This window comes from Nycticebus coucang, chromosome 1, assembly GCF_027406575.1.
Source record: "Nycticebus coucang isolate mNycCou1 chromosome 1, mNycCou1.pri, whole genome shotgun sequence".
NCBI lineage: Eukaryota > Metazoa > Chordata > Mammalia > Primates > Lorisidae > Nycticebus > Nycticebus coucang.
In genome coordinates this window covers 124,965,619-124,984,454 of record NC_069780.1, presented here as the reverse complement: position 1 = coordinate 124,984,454, position 18,836 = coordinate 124,965,619, and the positions used below count along the sequence as shown (strand labels likewise).

Sequence of the window (18,836 nt, the reverse complement as noted above, 5' to 3'; positions counted from 1 at the left end):
AAAGAATATTGCCATACATAATCTTCCTAGGGACGAGCTAGGAATTGACCTTAATGTGGCTTGTGTGCCAAGGAGTACTAAACTCAATGTGAGTTGTCTATACGTTCTTCTCCTAAACACTTGAGACTCAATGGGCTTATTTTTCATAGTCAAGCATACCTGGAGAATGAGTTGATCCAGTTGTTAAGATACACTAGCCTTAGAGTGGCATGTATTATGCAAAAGATGTTATGAATCTGCTCCACAGGAAATTTTCCTACTAAAGAAGCATCTACTTTTCCTGAATGAAAGAAAAGCCCATGTCTATGATGGCTTGAATCTCATGATCCCTGTAATTTGCATTTTATGGCCAACCTGAGAGTGTATTTTAGATGGTTAATGGTAACATTTCTTAGTCCATCAATCAGAAACAGATTGCGTGCTGAGCACACTCAGCTTTGGAATGTCGATTTCCACTACTTAAAGTCATACAGTGGTTTGGCTTTGATAAAAGTGCTCGATGCCAAACTTCTATTCCATCAGACAAAATAAAAATGCATTAGGCTGTCAGATACATTGCTCTAGCCTCACATTCTGCCTTGTGGTGTTAATCTGGTGCCACTACAATGAAAGCAAAGTAAAAAGGAGCAGGTACTGAACTGCCATTGCAAGTGGATGGGCAATGGCTATGTATTTGGGTGTTGTATTTTTCTTTTTCTTTTTTTTTTTTTTTTGTTCAATTACATAGAGTAATTCTGTTCGTTTTAGAATTTAAGTGTGAAAATAGACCAAGCAAGATACTCTTCTTACAGTAAAATAGTAAGAGAGATGTTATTTGTTGAAAAAAAACAAAAGGATGAGACACATGAAACATGCCAATATGTTAAAATGGTTCTGGTTTTCATTGGTTCCAAGTACAGAAGTGATTAAAAAAATCATTTGTTCAACATGTTATTTGTTGAGTGCCTGTTTTCTTCAGAACACTGTTCTGGGCACTGGAGATAGAACTATGGACCAAACAAAGTTTCTGATATTGATGACTTAGCATACCTCTCAGCGGAGACTAAAAAGAGAAGCTATTTGTTTAATACTTAATAATTTAACACATGTCCAGGTAATGACTCAGTATCTACTGTGCGAGTAGACCAGAAATGAAAGCTCAGAGAGGAACAACGGTGTGTCCAAGGTAACACATTTAGATCACAGAGTGGAAAAGTGGACCTAAGTGGCTTGACACTAAAGCCCAAGTTTCTCTCAATCTCTTTGTACTTCTAAAGTAACTCTCAAAGATAAATATTTTGTGTATGTGTATATCTGATGCATTGATTGCTAACATATTCTTGGAAGGGATTTTGGGATCAATTACTTTCTTCTTCTCTTTTAAAAACAATTTGGAAAAGCAAAAGTTTTAACTTGTTTCTTTCATGCCTTGTACCACCTAACTTTTAGGTATATTCTATTTTCAAGCTAGTTTAACTTTCCTCCAAATTATTTGCTGAGGAACATCTATCCGTCTGTTTACCCAATCCAGCTGTGTTCCTGTGACTTATTGCTCGGATACTGAAGGCAACTCTTCAGGTTGCCTAAGAGCAAATGTTTTCTTCATTAACAGTAGCATTGTCTAAACAGTTTTCTATCCAAAGTGCAGTGATGACTCTGTCACTGTTTCTTCAGCTGACCTTTTCTGTTCTGGGCACTAACAACTTCCCAAATCTCAGTAACTCTGAAATAGTGGGCACATTTTAGGGAATGATAACAAATATAAAATCTAGAAAGGTCCATCGGAATGAGAGAAAGACAGTTCTGTACGTACAGCCCCAGTCAAAAATCAATGCTGTATATTGCCAATGAAAAGTGTGGAAGGGCAAACAGTTTCTTAAAACCTGGCAGGTATATATCAGGGATGTTGACAACATTGCCTGTACAGCACAAAGGGAATAGGTTTTAGTGAAATTGTTTAAGAGCAATAGTTTCAGCTGCTATGAACAGGATTGGTGCCCACAGCAAATTGGGGACTTTGTATTGTAATATACTCACTATAGTGGTTTTAAAGCATAAGATAGCTTTCCATATGATGAATGACATTTAAGAAAATGTCATTCAAACATTTGCCTTTTAATAATAAAATAAGTTTCATAGTATTTTTAGATAAGTTGAGAAAAATAGACTATTTCTGATATCCCCTCTCAGAATAGCATCCTGGAAGATGCTACTTGACGTGTGATTCTTCATCACATATTTGTTGAATTCATGAATAGTAAAAATTAAGCGAATCAGTGTAGTCATTAGGCTTTTTTACAAATGTGTACAATACACGTGGTATTTGTGTGTATATTTATAATTATTAGGAGCTATGATTTAGAGAGGACAGATAAATCCCCCCCCCACGTGGTTTTAACACTAACTGCCCCTATTTTTGGACCTGTACTTGTATCAATGTATACACCCGCTATATGAGAAAGGCACGGTAGCGGTATGTTGTCATGCATTTAAATTTCATGATTATCTAGGTTTCTTATTAAAATAAAAGCATTGGGTTAAAAGTGGTTAAGAAAGAGTATATAGATTAATTTTTTCTAATGTATTATTCAAGAAGGTAGGAAACTAAAATTTTAAACTGTGTATCATAAAATAAACAATAATTTCCAAAGTAATTTATCAGGATCAACCACTTTTTTCTTCTCTTTTAAAAAGAATTTGGAAACGCAAAAGTCTTAAGTTGAGGAAAGCTATACTATTACAGTATTATATTATTGACTTTGGCATCAAGAGTGTTCTACAATTTTTTCCAATTCTCCTCCCTTATAAACTAATCTCATATATGAAGAACTGTGTCCTCTCTACCCTCCTTTCCAACCTAACCTCTAAATTTTTCCAAGCGAGCTTCCCAAAGGAAAAAATCCTATATCCAGTGGCCAAGATTTGCTTCATTTGGGGGCACTAAGTACCACTTTTATACCAGACCCTCTAGTTGTGTCTAGCTATGTCTGGAGTCCTTTCCACAGAATTTGATGGTCTCAGACAACATTTTAGTAGTACTCAAAACTTCCAATGCACATCAAAACAATTAGGCAGCTGGCTGTAACTAAACAATGGGCTTGATAGACTAAACTAAAATAAAGACTGCTCTCAGAGATAAGCTTCGTCTGTTGCATGATTACAGTCTCAATCACTGAAGCCAGAAAAAAAAAAAAATTAAATCTTTCAAAATGTGTACTTTCCCACAATCAGCTGGGAAGAGGAGTAAAGGGAGTGAGAAGAGACCATCTGAGTTTTCCTCTGGCCACCAACTCTAATCTATAAAGCACGCATGTCTTTAATCCCTTGGGGTTGTGTATTTTTCATCCATTGGTAAAAATAAGAAAAGGGAGTCCTTACAATGTGATCTGGAAGGTTTTCTTGGTGTCTGAAATTCTAAAGGCTTTGCAGTTTGGTAGGTTTTTCATGTAGCTACTTCAGTATATTTGTGAGATACATTTTGTGAAAGTCAGAACTTTTTTTATTGATCATTATTTCACATCTGGTGTAACCCCAGCCGTAGATGAGTGAGTCTGAGGGAAGATTGCCAGTGGGCACCATTCAGTGGTGTGAGCAAGGCGACTTTTTTGTGAAAATACATAAAAACTGGCAATCTGGGAAGAGTAGCTGAAGCTTACTGCCAATAGAAAGTTTAGATATATTTAAAAGATGTTTTCATCCCACTGGAATACCAGTTATGGTGTGCATAATTATTGCAATAGAGAGAAAGATACACACATATGTGCACACACAGACACACATAAACATTTACACATATCTATACAGCTGGGTGGAATGGGGCCGTGCTAAGTTAAATAACTCAAGTCATTTAATTTGCACTGGGAGTTACCTATTATCCTCCCTCCCTTTTTGGGAAGCGGACATACATACAAGATCTGGCTGCGTCCCAGAGGTTACCTATTCATGAAGGATTTTTATTTTCTCTTTGTAAATCTTACATGACAAGAGCCAGTGACCTCCCAGACATCTCTTTGGGAAGTGGGAGAGGACTACCTCTGCAACCTTTGAAGTTGTTATGCAAATAGAGCATTCATAATCCTGTTAGCCGGAATCCTTATCTTATCACTTGACTGGTTCTCTTAGAGAAGTTGTGCTGGTAAGGAATTAGCCCAGTTGCTTCATAAGTAAGTCAGCAGACGCTGCAACCTCAGAGGTTTTGGCAGGCCCCTCTTCCAGTTTTCTCTGGCTTTAATCAAGGAAATTGTTGTGTGATATTGCCTTTTCAGTCCAAAGATAGACAGCCACCCACCCCATACAAATCACTGGGGCTGGCTTTATAACAATTTCTTTGTCACTATGAACAAGTTTTATGAATCTGTTACCTCAGGGACATTGCATAGATATTGGCTTGGGTGTCCTATTAACACTTGGATTAGGGAGCCAAGTTTGAATGACGTAGGTGACTGTAATAAGCTCCTGCCTTGTTTCTTCCCAGACACTGAGACCTGTGACTATGGCTGGCACAAATTCCAAGGGCAGTGCTACAAATACTTTGCCCACCGACGCACGTGGGATGCAGCTGAACGGGAATGCCGTCTGCAGGGCGCCCATCTCACAAGCATCCTGTCCCACGAAGAACAGATGTTTGTGAATCGTACGTACCAAACAGACGCGGGCTTCCTGAAACTTCACACCTTCTCATCACTTTCTCAGTTCTGATTCCGTTTATTAAATCCCCCGTGTATGCACTACTGCAAGGCGTCTCAGCTATGTGAGTCCCCCACGCAGAGAAACCTTCAGCTATAGCATAGGAAGGCATTGCTTCATCTGCGAGCAGTAACCGGTGAAACATCATGCAGTAGGTGGAATCCTAAGAGACTGATATTTGATCTTTTTTGACTTACAGAAACAACTGTTTCTTAGATTCAGTGCCGTATAAATCTTACCACGGCTGCCTTCATGATCTCATTGTTGGATATTTGCATGTGTTGTCTCAAATTAACGAGAAAGTTGCTTTCAGATATTTCTATCCTGCAAATTAAAACTGAATGAAATAATCTTTTCCTCTGGGCATATTGGTTCTCGTTTAAGTTTCTAGTTATTTTAAACCATAGAAAGTGAGCTACATACTACCAACATGACTTGGTGGAGAGTGAAAGCTAATGAAACTTAATACCAGAGCAGTTTAATAATTCCTTAAAGCACAGCGCAAAGGACGGGGGCTAGTATTTTTATACCAACGTGGAGAAAATTGTTGCTCCTGAACACTGTTTGAAGTTCTATTAAATATGTACTATTTTTGGAAGTTTGATTGTTAGTTTATAATCATTTAACATGATATCCTTTCCGGTGACTCAACTCCCAGTAAGATAACACATTTTTGAGGGAAATTGTGCAAAACTGTCTGGTCTAGGAGTCCTCTTTTTAAAATGCTTTGAGAAGAAACATGTGGCTTCCAAAATTAGGCTAGCAAGGGGAAGATCTGGCCCATTTTAGTGGGTCACTGAATTTTTGCCAATGTTATCTCCTAACAAAAAAAGTGAAATGGAAAATTTCGATCATGGGGAAGGATGAAAAAAATACTAATTATAGTAAACTGTGAGGGATATTACTGTCTGCGTCTCATATTTTAGTGTCTCACAATGTTGGCACATTAGCTTTTTAGTTTCAAGCACATTGGACGGAAGAACAAAAGATAGACTAGGGGAGATTTTTATGAGCAACTAAATAAAAATCCAGCCAAAAAGAGAAGATGCATGATTCCCTCTGAAAATAATTTTCTTGGGTATATTTTCATCCATACATGGTCAAAGTAGTAAAAAATATCTGTTTTTTTTTTCCCCCTTCTCTTAGGCGTGGGTCATGATTATCAGTGGATAGGCCTCAATGACAAGATGTTTGAGCATGACTTTCGTTGGACTGATGGCAGCACACTGGTAAGAGGCCTCTGAAAATGACATCAATTCTGGGAACCTGGGACTGTGCTCTGATTGTGCGTTACAGAGGGTGCATGGCACTGCAGACAAGTTGAACAGGACGGTTAGAAAAGAATCTAAGCGAACTGATTTAACACCAGCACTTGCTCCAATTGCTGTGGCTCTGGGCAAAAGAGGATCATGCCAGATTTCCATTGAATGAGAAAACCAGACAATCAGCAGCATTGCCTCAACCATCCTTCAGGTGGTTCTATTGGCTTTTTATAGCTTCAGAACAAAAAGGAATAATATAAGGAGGAAAAAACATTTTTAAAAGTACCTTTCCCTCTACCTGACAACACTGGAAATCTGATGCAAGGCATGGCTCCTTTTTGTCCTTTTTATTTTAAAAAAAGATTGTTGAGGCTCTGCGCTGTGGCGTAAGCAGCTAAGGTGCCAGCCACATACACCTGATCTGGCGGTTCGAATCTAGCCCGGGGCCCGCCAAACCATAATGGTGGCTGCAAACAAAAAAAATAGCCAGGCATTGTGGCGGGTGCCTGTAGTCCCAGCTACTTGGGAGGATGAGGCAAGAGAATCGCTTAAGCCCAGGAGTTGGAGGTTTCTGTGAGCTAAGATGCCATAGCACTCTACCCAGGGTGACAGCTTGAGGCTCTGTCTCAAAACAAAACAAAAAAAAAAAGGTTGTTGATTTATGATCTTGGAATCTCAGCCAACTAATGTACAGTGGGACCTCTGTAAGTTGAGCACCCAAGGGACTGTAACAAAGTGCAACACATAGAGGTGGTCAACAGGAGGAACTGGGCCTGCCGTACTGATACGTACATGGGGTGCATGTCCAGTCTATGAAAATTAGGTCAACTTCAGGAGGTGATCAATGTAGGGAGGTGGTCAGCTGTGGAGAGTCCAGTGTGTTTAATTATATTTCTACAGAAATAAAGAAGTGACTTGAATATGTCAGCCACAATTTTGAGAAGGCTGCAGTAAGTTCTTTATCAGAACAGGTGAAGCTGTTTTGAGCTACTACTTGTAAACACAAATGAATCTGATTCTATAAAATAGTTCTAGTGTAATTGGCTACTCTGGTGGTACTGAGCGCTGGGTGTGCATTAGAATCACCTGGGGGACTTAATTAAAAAACTAGGGTCCAGACCCATTACAGCAAACCCCCAGCAGCTATATTTTCTAAGTGTTCCTAGGATTCTGAAATGCAAAATTAGGATTTACAGAGCTTGACAGTAAATATAAATTAAATTCTAAATGAGATAAAAGAGTAAAAATTACAAATAATTTCAAAGCTCTTTTCTCGCGCAAATTGCTGAGGTTCATTCATTACCTGGCACTCATCGGGGTTGAATGAGTCTGCCAAAATGTAAAAGGTTCATTCTAGAAAATACGCCAAAATAATCTCTGCTTTTGGAAATGCTACTCTGTTCGGGGAAGCTTCTCCGTGCTCCTACAGACAACCCTGCTCTAAACAAACTTTTACGTGTCAGTCACTATACTGAGCCCTTGAGTATGCTTACTCCTGTAATAGCTTTTAGAATTGTTACGGGGTTTTTGGTAAAGAAGGCTGATCAGGTGGAGCTACTTGGTCGGAGTCACAAAGCTACTAAGTGGTGAAGCCTATATTTGAACTCAGGCCTGTCTCCAAAGCCAGAGTTTCTTCTGGCTAGCTCCTCCTAGACTTTAAAAAAAAGTAGCCCTTATTATAGTTTTTGCTTTGAGCAACCCCAAAATAAAGCCTGGCTTGCTGTCTGCCTGTCATCATTCCTTATGTTTAATTAGCAATATCTGTCATTCAAAATTTACAAGTAGATTCTTTGGCAAGATACAGAAAACATAGGGAAAGTAGATTGTTCTAAGAGACAGGAACCACAGACTCAGAATTAACAGTTGCGTTTTCGTCTTATTGTCCTATCTGGGTGTGTATCTGCAATTGTTGCAGCTTTGTTTTCAGTTTGCTATACCGAAGTGGGATCACATTGGTCCATTAGATGAATAATGTAGGTGTGGTGTGAGTCTTTAGATGTTAATTTTAACTGAAGGTAGACAATTTTGTTTTTATTAGTTTAATTTGTAAGTAAACATACAGTTAAAAGGATTCTTTCCACATATTACAGAAAATTAAAACTGTTTCTGCAATTTTTAATATATATTATATAGTATAGACATTCAATGAGCTTTCCTTTGTTGAATGGATACTTCATTGTCATGGAATAAATTGGGTTTCTAGAATGCTCACTATAAGTCTACCTCCCCCAAATTTCCCCTATATATAGCCCAGTGAAAAGTGCAGATCTTTTTTATGCCCAGCACACAGGTGGCCAATTCTGGTTGGTAGTTAGCCTTGCACAGCCAGGCCATCATTTACCTCAAAGTGTACCTCTACTGGCTGTGTTTCTGCATGTTCCAGCCCTGAGCCTAGAATAGCTGCCTTTGGCCAGGTGCAAACATGAAAAATCTGTTTTTCCTATACACTGACCCAACTAAGCCAAGCCCCAGTCTGTCGTTGGTTATGTAGAATTGACATATATGTTTTTATTTCTAGCATGTATATGTATTACTCTGGTTTCTCCATTAGCTGTTCACCTCTTCAAAGATGTGGTTCTTTCCCCTGCTTTTTAGTTCTCATGATGTCTAGGATAAAGCATTATCCCTTATCCCTCTGAGTTTGGTTAAAAAATACTTAATATTGGCTTGTATCTGGCAGCTATGTGAGGTCTGTAAAATGTCTTAGCAAATTTTCCCTGCCAGGTGCCACACAGGTGAGCTTGACTCGCCAGACATAATTATTCTTCCATCCCCAAGCGAGACAACTCAACCAGCTTGTTTTTGGCTGTGTCCATTAATTTTTAATGTAGACACATAAATACTGTTGAAAAATAACTTTAATTATCATTTCCATGGTCTACGTTGGTCCTAAACTTGGTAAATGAGTGAGTATTGCACAAAGGCGAAATATTGATCTTCCTGTGAAATCTGCCTGTGAAATTTCCAGGGGAATATAATACAACATAATGTAGATAACCACACAACTTAACTTCACACTTTTAACTGAAACCTAAGGACGATGGAGAGGGCCTGGATTTGAAGAAGGCAGCACATGTAATGTGTCAACTAACAAAATTTATCAAACAAATGACACAAGTAAATCTGGACAAAATCTTGGACAGATCTTTGGTTTCTTCTTAATTCCCTCTTTGTGTAAAATCAAAGTGTGCTGAGGAGTGTCCCTTAACTTTGAACATTTTGGAACAGAACAGACTATCTGCCCTACAGCCTGTCTCCCTCCCATTCGACTGATCTCCGGCCCACTTTCCCTCTGTTGTAACCACCCTTTCCTCCATCCCCTTCCTTTCCCAGACAGCCTAGGTGTCTCTAAAACTCATTTGTAGTTCTTTCTACGGTCCCCATCCCCTTAACAGGTTCCATATGTGTGCAGGCCTTTGCATCAAATAGTTCTCCTTTGTTAACAATGTTTACTCCAAGTTGTTTGCTTTTGAAAATATCCCTAATAGTAAAGTCTCCATCCGGGAAGCAGTATCTGCTTTTACTTGGAAATGGTGTTAACTTGACTGTGTGCAATTTTAAGGACTTTGTTTATATTTTAAGTGATTCTCTCCTTTTCTGCACACTCCTCCCCCCACCCCCTATTTTTTGTTTGAAAGATTTACTAGAGCTTGTCCATCTTGGGAAGTACAGCAGTATTCAAACAAAAAGATCCTTTGATATTCACCTTATACCATCTTTTCGTATTCCGTCTTGCAATCCAGTAAAAAGAAATAAGTTTTTATTAGGTCTCAGTTTCAGTGATTTCTTTTCTTGAAATAATTAAACTTCACTTTCAACAAACTTACAGTATAATTTATATCATATTTCATATGATTATGCTTAATGCCTAGGTTAATTCAATTATATACTTCTACTGAATGAATGATGTTTGACCAAGTCATCTAAATTGCCCTTATTTTTTAGATTCTGCTTGATTCGTTCCACATTATTGGCCTCTATAATGTTGAGCTCTTTGATAAAATGCCAAATCCTTGTTTAAAAAACTTTTATATTTAAAAACTTTTTTAATTCTTGATTTGGGATGTTGGCCTATATTGCATTTCACAAAAGTACACTCATGAATAAAATCGGGCCTAGCCCTCCCCTTGTGGTTTATGTTATTTTCTCTTAACACTTTTCAGTTTTCCTTGGACCCTTTGCTTTCTCCTCACCAGTTATTCTTTAACTAGACTATTGTTCTCTGGCAGCAAAATGCACCTAGTGCTCCTTTAGAAACCCTGGCAAATAACTTCAATAATGGATTGCTTTACTTGTCACCCAAGTAATGTCTCCAAAGATACTAAGTTAAACCATCCAAGTTAAATACACATGAAAGTGGCAAACTTAAACAAACTTTTCTTATCTAACTTTTATGCAATTAGCTGACTTTAAAGTTCTTTCTGTAACCAGTTGTTCAGTGAATGACTGGTCAGAAGAATTCTCCCTCAGATCTGCTTTCCAGTGCTAATGACCTTTTCCTCCCCTGGCTTTGAACTTTTGTTACTCCCTTCTGAAAATTCTTCCATGTCTGCCTATCACCAGCAGGATATAATTTTAATTATTAGCATGGTGAGTTAGAAAGCCCACCCACTCCACCTGTCACTCCCTGAGCACCTCTCTATATCCACAGCCCCTGGAGTGTACCCTGGAGCACATCCTCACCTCCTGTTCTTATTTCATTTCACAAACATTCAAGTACCTTGCAGAGGAAGCCTCCTTCTTCCGGGAAGCCTTCCTGGCTGTGTGTGACTAATAGCTCCTCTCTGCTGCCGCCACAGCTCTTTGATCCTCTTAATATCTTAGCATAGACCCCTCTGGGGTTGATTTCCTGACACAGGGATTAACTTTAATCTCTATTTTTTCAGCACCTAGCAGAGTGGTTGACATAAAATAAATACTTAATGAGCGTTATTTGAATGAACGAGTGATAATCAATTATACAACATTGCTCAGCTGCTTCTATCTTTTGAATCTTAAAATGTCCACCTGAAGTCTTTGGGCTGAATCTCTTTGTGACGGTTACAAAGAGATTTACCTAAATCAATGATCTTGATTTACCTAAATCAATGATCTTGTTTAAAGTTGTACCATAATGAAAAACATCAAAACGTAATAGGTGGGTTTTCATATATGGTGAAAAACGCGTTCCTCAGAAGCAGAAATATATAACTGAATATAATTCATCTTACAAAAGGCATCAGCCCAAAAGAAAACAAGTGTTTCCACTGGAAATGATGATAATTTTGTCCCTGGTTGTTCTAGGAATACCTTTGTAATAAACTTTGCAAATTAAAAACAGAAAATGGAAAGCAAACTGCCACGCCTGCATGCTTGGGTTATATCAGGGTAGGTTTTCCATGAAGCTTTAGGAAACCAACAATTACTCAAAACTTTGAAGGAGGATTTTTTTTTTTCAAAATAGGTCCTTGTTGAGTCAATATACTTTCTGAGGAAAAATCGCTTTTAAAAGCCTTATAATTTATATCCAAAATGTAATGAAAGCAAATGGAAATAGCACTGCTGAATGCCATCAGCTCCTTTTGCTTTTTATAGATAGCTTGGCCAAGGATGATCTGGTTGCCTGAGGTTGGACAGAGCTTCCTTTAGTCATCCCCTACCCAGGGCCATGTATTCCTTCAAGCACAGAGGAAGCCAGACCCCAGGCAACATGATGGAATCACATTCCTCTGTCTATCTACTTCCTAGCAAAATAATTTTCACAACTTTCTTCTCAAGTGAAGACAGTCGTGTGTGTGTGTGGGACAGCACAATTGAAGAATATCAGAAACTCTTAAGGCCGTAATCATACTATTTGTGTAATCTAACTCCCCAACACGGGTTTTATGATCCGACTATAGGTCTTAGAGATTTCAGTCTGTTCCTACCTTGCTCCCTCGTCTCTTTGCATGGCTCTGGGGAAGGGATTCCCGTGGTCTCCCCTCCATCAGCGGCTCCCCCAGCACCATCGAAGCTCAGCTCTCACCACTGGCCACTGGAGTCTTCAGCGGGTCAGACACTGTTTCTTCAAAGAAAAATGTTACTTTAGATGGCGATGTCTGGAGGGTGAGAACTGAATGGAACTGATAATCCAGTTCTCTTTTCTAAATAGTGAGGAGTTTTTTTTTTGTTTTATTATTTTGGAGACAGAGTCTCATTTTGTGGCCCTTGGTAGAGTGCCATACCATCACAGCTCACAGCAACCTCAAACTCTGAGGCTCAAGCGATTCTCTTGCCTCACTCTCCCAAGCAGCTGGGACTACAGGCGCCCACCACAACACTTGGTTATTTTTAGAGGCAAGGTCTCTCTCTGGCTTAGGCTGGTCTCGAACCTGTGAGTTCCGGTGATCCACCTGCCTCTGCCTCCCAGAGTGCTAGGATTACAGGCATGAGCCACTGCACCCAGCCTTAGTGAGGAGTTTTTAGACGGTTTAATCTTTTCTGCAATAAAGCCCCAACTTTATCCTAAGCATTAAAAAAAAAAATTCTCTATCTCCTTCCCATGATTTCTTCTCTCCTCTCTACTTTGTCAGTATCACTCTACTTTGTCAGTATCCACACTGACAGCTGTGGGTGTCTCTGCTTCCTGGGAAGTGGCCGTGGCTTCCTCCTTTTCATTCACCAGCTGTCAGGAGGAAGAAGACTCCCTCTCTTCTGCATTGCTTCATCTAGTCAGGAGGTTCTAGAGCAGCAGTTCTCAACCTGTGGGTCACAACCCCTTTGTAACAATGAAAATACATTTTGCATATCAGATATTTATTACAATTCATAACAGTAGCAAAATTACAGTTATGAAGTAGCAACGAAAATAATGTTGTGGTTGGGGGTCACCACAACATGAGGAATTGTATTAAAGGGTCGCGGCATTAGGAGGCCTTAAGAAGGTTGAGAACCACTGTTCTAGAGCAGGTTACCAAATCACAGATCCATAAATATCTTATGTTCTAGCTCTAACATAGTCATCTTGCCCCTTGATAGTTATGATAGAAACTGCAGGAAAAAAATTAATAGTTTAATTAGTAAAATTAATTGTACAATTAACCTTTTTTTACTTAAAAATGTAACTTAAGGTCTATCTGGGAGATAACTAGGTTTTTGATAAGCGTAGTCCAGCATTGCCAAGTGGGTTGGCAGACCTAGAACTTCGGACACCCACTCACTCACCCTTGATTAGAGTTGCTGTGAATTTGACTTTGAATCCAGAGCTTCCTCCTTTTTCATAAATAAATACATCAGTCTGTCAAGAAAGTATTGTGAGAAAAAACAGCTTTGAAAAAGGTAGAAACTATAAAGCAATAGCCCTTAACTCAGGAAGAGACACTTAAAAGGGACAGAAAAAAGGAGTAACAAATTATAGGCCATAAACCATTATTCCTTTTCTGCAGGAATGTGTTGTTATTACCGGTTTATAAACACAAAGGTTCCTATCCTCCTTCCTCTCCCAGATGTCTTGGACCTTGAAAAGAGAATCAGGAGTATTAACTAATTCCGGTGCTTTCTAAGATTTATTTTGTACATTTCTGCTTATTTGAAAGGATTGCACTTGTGATTTGGCAGAAAACAAGCCGAAACAAAACTCCCTACACAAAAAACTTAAGTTTTCCTTTTTCCACCTGCAGATCTTAGAAGACTTTCTATAAAACTTCTGCAGATGGATCTGTGTCAGCTGTGGTGTGGCATAAGCGCTAAGTCAAATGCCACTTCTCTGTGAACAAGTCACACTGCATATCAACATTAATCTAATTATGTTAAACTTCCAGGCTTTATTATATTAATCCCAAAGCCAAGGAAAACATATGCTCTTTCCTTACCCTTTAATACATGACTCAGGAATGGAAGAATTCTCAGATTCCTTTCTGCAAGAAACCACTATGTTCCTAATGAAAGCTTTTATTTGTGTTGAAGCTTAATTTGGTTTGGAATTGACCTCCAATTCTACCTGTGAAATATTATGAATCATAGAACACAAATCCATCCTCTCTACCTTGCCTTTATTTGAGATCAGACAACTAGTGAAGGGAGGGACAGCTAGAAGAACAATAGTTGTCTCTGGAAAAATGATTCCATATTTGACAAGATTATCCTAAAAAAAAAAAAAATCAGATGCAGATATTGAAACGTAACTGCTAATTAGTTTAAGATGATGCATAATGGTGGAAAAGCCACTCCTTCCAAATTAAAAAAAAAAAAAAAATGGAATGGGTTTTGGCAATTTCTCCTTGCATTTGGTTGTTTGCACTTCATGACCTGTGCAAACAAGCTTGGGTGAAGGAGCCTACTGGCACCGTTCACTGTATGGATTAAACGCAAGTTGCTTTGTGGTTCTCTGCTTGAGGCCCCCTGTCTCGCAGTGGTCTCTGTGGGAGTAACTCACATCCTTCTGAAAATGCTGTAGATAATTACTGCTTTGTAGGGCAGTGAGCTCACACTATTACACAAGATTAGTGCTGTTCTCAAGAACCGGCCAGATTGTCTCTCCCGCCCAGAGGTTTGCCAGCTAGGAAAATAATGGGCATATTGCCACTTTAACAACTATCAGGAGACCCCAAGTTAGTTTTTCTTCCCTTCAGCATATTCATGTTTGTAGGATCCAACTCCAGGCTGCCAGCATAGGGTAGTGACACCAAAACAAATGTCTCTTTCTCCTTTACAACAAAGCTGCCCTTTTCTTTTCAGTTGTGGGTCAGTGAATTACCCTGTTCAACTAAAAGACAACAGCAAAGCCATAACATACCTTAAAACATAAATAAATAAGAACTCAGACCACAGCAAGGACAAGAATCAGAAAAGGGTCCCTCTTCACCTTGTAGGGAAGTCAGTTGTCCTTAAGTTAAATAAAACAAAGCTAAATGGACCCCCACCTCAGTCTGCAAACAAATGCTTATTGTGTCTGACAGCCATCTAGGGATAAAAAAAATCATTTGAAAGTTCCCAAATATTCTGGTTTCTGTAATAAGTAGTCCTGCAGCCTCTTTTCAGATAACCATTTGACCTGTGCTCTGAAAGGCCAGGGCTAACCCAGCGTGGTTATTCTGGGTTTGCTATTCAGTGAAAAGATGGTTTCTTCTCTGTGTGTGTTTCAAACAGGTGCCCATCCTCTAGTGAAAAGTCTGCTCTGTTTGGAGATTGCTTTTGTCCTTGGTGGTTATCTGCTCGCCCTTACATCCACTGCATTGGGGGTTCATTTTGCAGCTCTGAGGGCGCAGGATTGGCAATACGGGCCCCGGGTGATGAAAGGGGTTTGCGCTCGAAGAAGTCAGCTTTAGTGCTTGTGTCGTATTTTCAAAGCTAACCTAGATAAGTTCTTCCCGAAAAACAAACCAACTGTGATTCACACAGCAGAGATTTCATTGTGTGCACAGGTATTTTTCTATGATCTGACCTGTGTTCTAAGGATTTTAGTGGATGTTTCAGACCTGATTTGGATTCCGATACAATTTTACCGTTGATGTAAATCATATAATAATTGTAAAAGGCAAAAATGCAAAAGAATAAACGATTGTCGATGAGCGTGTTAGTCAGATGGATAATTTAGATGATAGCTACAGCTGCCTGTGACAAAACAGAATGCGATCAGCTTGGTCGATACTGTTTAGCTGAAGTCCAACTTCACGTTTTCCGTCAAAAAACTGGGAGCACATAGCACAGACACTTTTTAAATCATTTTTGCCACATGAAATAATCATAAATCTGGACGAGTATTCTAAGTTCCCTTTTGTTAAGAGAAGTTGTTAGTAATTCATAATGTAAGTATGGATATATATCACCACCTAGTGGCCATCTTATATTTTGTGTTTCAAAACTGGTCCTTCCTAGAACTCCACCCAGATCTAAGCAGAAATAATATTCTCTGTGATTAAAGTTCCTGCGGCTCTAGACAGTTTAAAAAAGTATGAATTGTATGATATTGTGAACATGAAAATTAAATGTAAAAGGAGATGGCTTTTCAAACGCAGTGTAAAGCTAACACATGTAGTCACATGCTTAGCAAAATCCTAGCAACTAAGGCAAATATTGGGACCGATTAATTTTGTATCTTGACTTTACTCATAGTAGGAGACAACCCAGCAGAAAGTTTTCCTTGGCTGGTCTTCTTAGGAGGAGAACCTAGAAGGCTTTGTGGTTTTTCATCAATTTTTTTACTGCAAAATTAAATTAGCAGTGTTTGGAGGAAGAGAGTATAGCTAAAAGTAGCGATTGGACTGTTCTAGGAAAAAAAATAGAAATTATAGTTTGAAGTTTAGTAAGTTCTCCCCCAAATTAAGGTAATATATTTAGTCATTGAATGGCTTTACTGGAAAAATGTCAAATGGTTTTTCTCAACGGGATGTGTGTGATTGTTTAAGGGGGCTTGGCAAGATCCACAGTGGTTTAAAACATAGTTTTTAGTTGACCATTCAAGATAACATAAACTGGCCAGGCGCAGTGGCTCACGCTAGCACTCCAGGAGGGTGAGGCTAGGGGATCGCCTGAGCTCAGGAGTTCAAGACCAGCCTGAGCAAGAGGGAAATCCCTTCTCTACTAAAACTGAAAAAGCTAGCTGGGGGTGTTGTGGTGGGTACCTGTAGGCCCAGCTACTTGGAAAGGCTGAGGCTGGAGGATTGCTTGAGCCCAGGAATTTGAGTTTCGCCCGAGAGATAGGCTTGTACCAGGGCACTCTAGGCTGGGTGACAGAGTGAGAGTCTGTCTTAAAAAAAAAAAAAATAGGTGGGGCCTGTGGCTCAAAGGAGTAGGGTACCTACCTCACATACTGGAGGTGGCGGGTTCAAACTCAGCCCCAGCCAAAAAAAAAAAAAAAAGTGCAAAAAAAAATAGATAATATAAATCATAGTGAATTTTAAAGAATGAAAGGTACTTGCTTCCAAGCTAAAAAAAATTATCTAATTATGTGGGTAGTTAAATAGACAGATATAGTAGACCCGGGGCAATTGCACATTGAGGATTTATAGTTCCAGTGGTATGTGAGAAATACTGAAGTTCCACAATATGAAATAATTTGTACTTTTTGTTGAGGCACAAATTTGAACTGTGCCCAAGTCTGACTAGTGTGTAAGAATGGTTTAATTAACTCCCAGGTCTAATGGGCAGCTCAGTTTTCCTGTCTCCAGAAGTCTATTGCTATCGTCACTAGTGTAGTTATGGTAGGAACTTACCAACTGCACAGATCTGTATGAAATTGTTAGGTAAAGTCCCTCTTGCAATCATGTCTTGCCGGAGGGCAAGACAATTGCAATCAGTGTAACTGGCTTATTGTACCCTCAATGAATCCCCAACAATAAAAAAAAAAAAAGAAAAGGCACCTTCCCAAGGCTCCTAGACCAGGGGTCCTCAAACTCTTTTTTTTTTTTTTTTTTGTAGACACAGAGTCTCACTTTACTGCCCTCGGTAGAGTGCCGTGGCGTCACACGGCTCACAGCAACCTCCAGCTCTTGGGCTTACGTGATTCTCTTGCCTCAGCCTCCCGAGCAGCTGGGACTACAGGCGCCCGCCACAACGCCCAGCTATTTTTTTGTTGCAGTTTGGCCGGGGCTGGGTTTGAACCCGCCATCCTTGGCGTATGGGGCTGGCGCCCTACTCACTGAGCCACAGGCATCACCATGGGGTCCTCAAACTTTTTAAACAGAGGGCCAGTTCACTGTCCCTCAGACCATTGGGGGGCAGGACTATAGTTTAAAAAAAAAACAAAACTATGAATAAATTCCTATGCACACTGCACATATCTTATTTTGGAGTAAAAAAACAAAATGGGAACAAATATAATATTTAAAATGAAGAACAAGTAAAGTTAAATCAACAAACTCACCAGTATTTCAATGGGAACTATGGGCCTGCTTTTGGCTAATGAGATGGTCAATGTTCGGTTCCATATTTGTCACTGCTAGTCGTAACAAGTGATGCAAATGTGCATCAGTTGGTCTAGATCTGGTTGGAGATTTCAGATGTTTCATTCTGGAAAAAGTCTCTTCACAGACATAAGTGCTACCAAAGATGGTTGCCATTTTGAGTGCATGGTTCCTGAGATTAGGATATGTCTCAGAGGGGAGAGATGCATAGAAATTAGGAAGGCTGCTTGACTTGAATGCATCTTTCGGAGAGTCACAATTCTGCAGTTCAGCCAGTTCCATTTGGTAAATCATATCCACATTTTCAATGTCAATAGAAAATGGGTTATGGAAAAGCTGTATGTCCTGTTCATGGAGATGAAGCTTTTTAAATCTAAATTGGAACTCCTTTTGCAACTTTTCCAGTGAATCCACACGTTTTATTTGAGAATGCAACCAATGGATTTTCCACTAACAGATTTTGAGTTGTGGGGAGATGGCAGAAATTTTCCTCCTTCACTTGTTTGATGAGGAGGCCTAATTTTACTTCAAACGCTTTCACATGTGATTGCATATCACAGATAAGCTTCCCCTTTCCTTGAAGTTGCACATTGAAATTGTTGAGTAGCTCTGTTACATCTATCAGAAAGGCAAGGTTCCATTTCCATTCTGCATCATTGAGCTCAGGTACTTGTTTTCTGAAAGCAGAAAAGCTGTAATCTGTGGAAGTAGGTCATAGAAATATTTCAAAATTCTCCCTCGACTCAGCCAACGGACTTCTGTGTGCTACAGAACATCTTCACAGGCAACATTTAGCTCAGACAGAATTCCTGGAATTGTCTGTGGTTTAGTGCATTACCTCTAATGAAGTTAACACAAGATACCACAGTTTTCATAACAGAGTCCCACTTCAGTGATTTACTACACAGAGCTTGTTGGTGGATGAGGCAGTGTATGGCTATTGGATGAGAATGGTTATGTTTGTCCATCTGTTGGTTAATGTGAGCAATTACTCCTTTCTTAGACTCCACCATGCTAGGAGCACCATCAGTTGTCACACTGGCTAGTT

The 18,836-nt window shown here is 39.3% G+C and overlaps 1 protein-coding gene across 3 annotated transcripts in view; it reads left to right on the top strand.

The window, feature by feature from the left end:
- Positions 1–18,836, top strand: part of VCAN (versican) — a 117,666-nt gene that overhangs the window by 80,783 nt on the left and 18,047 nt on the right. For all 3 annotated transcript variants that reach the window (XM_053587119.1, XM_053587130.1, XM_053587110.1), the window contains 2 exons: positions 4,454–4,612; positions 5,812–5,894. In XM_053587119.1, coding sequence (XP_053443094.1) covers positions 4,454–4,612; positions 5,812–5,894 — 242 coding nt within the window. The remainder of the gene's footprint in view (positions 1–4,453; positions 4,613–5,811; positions 5,895–18,836) is intronic.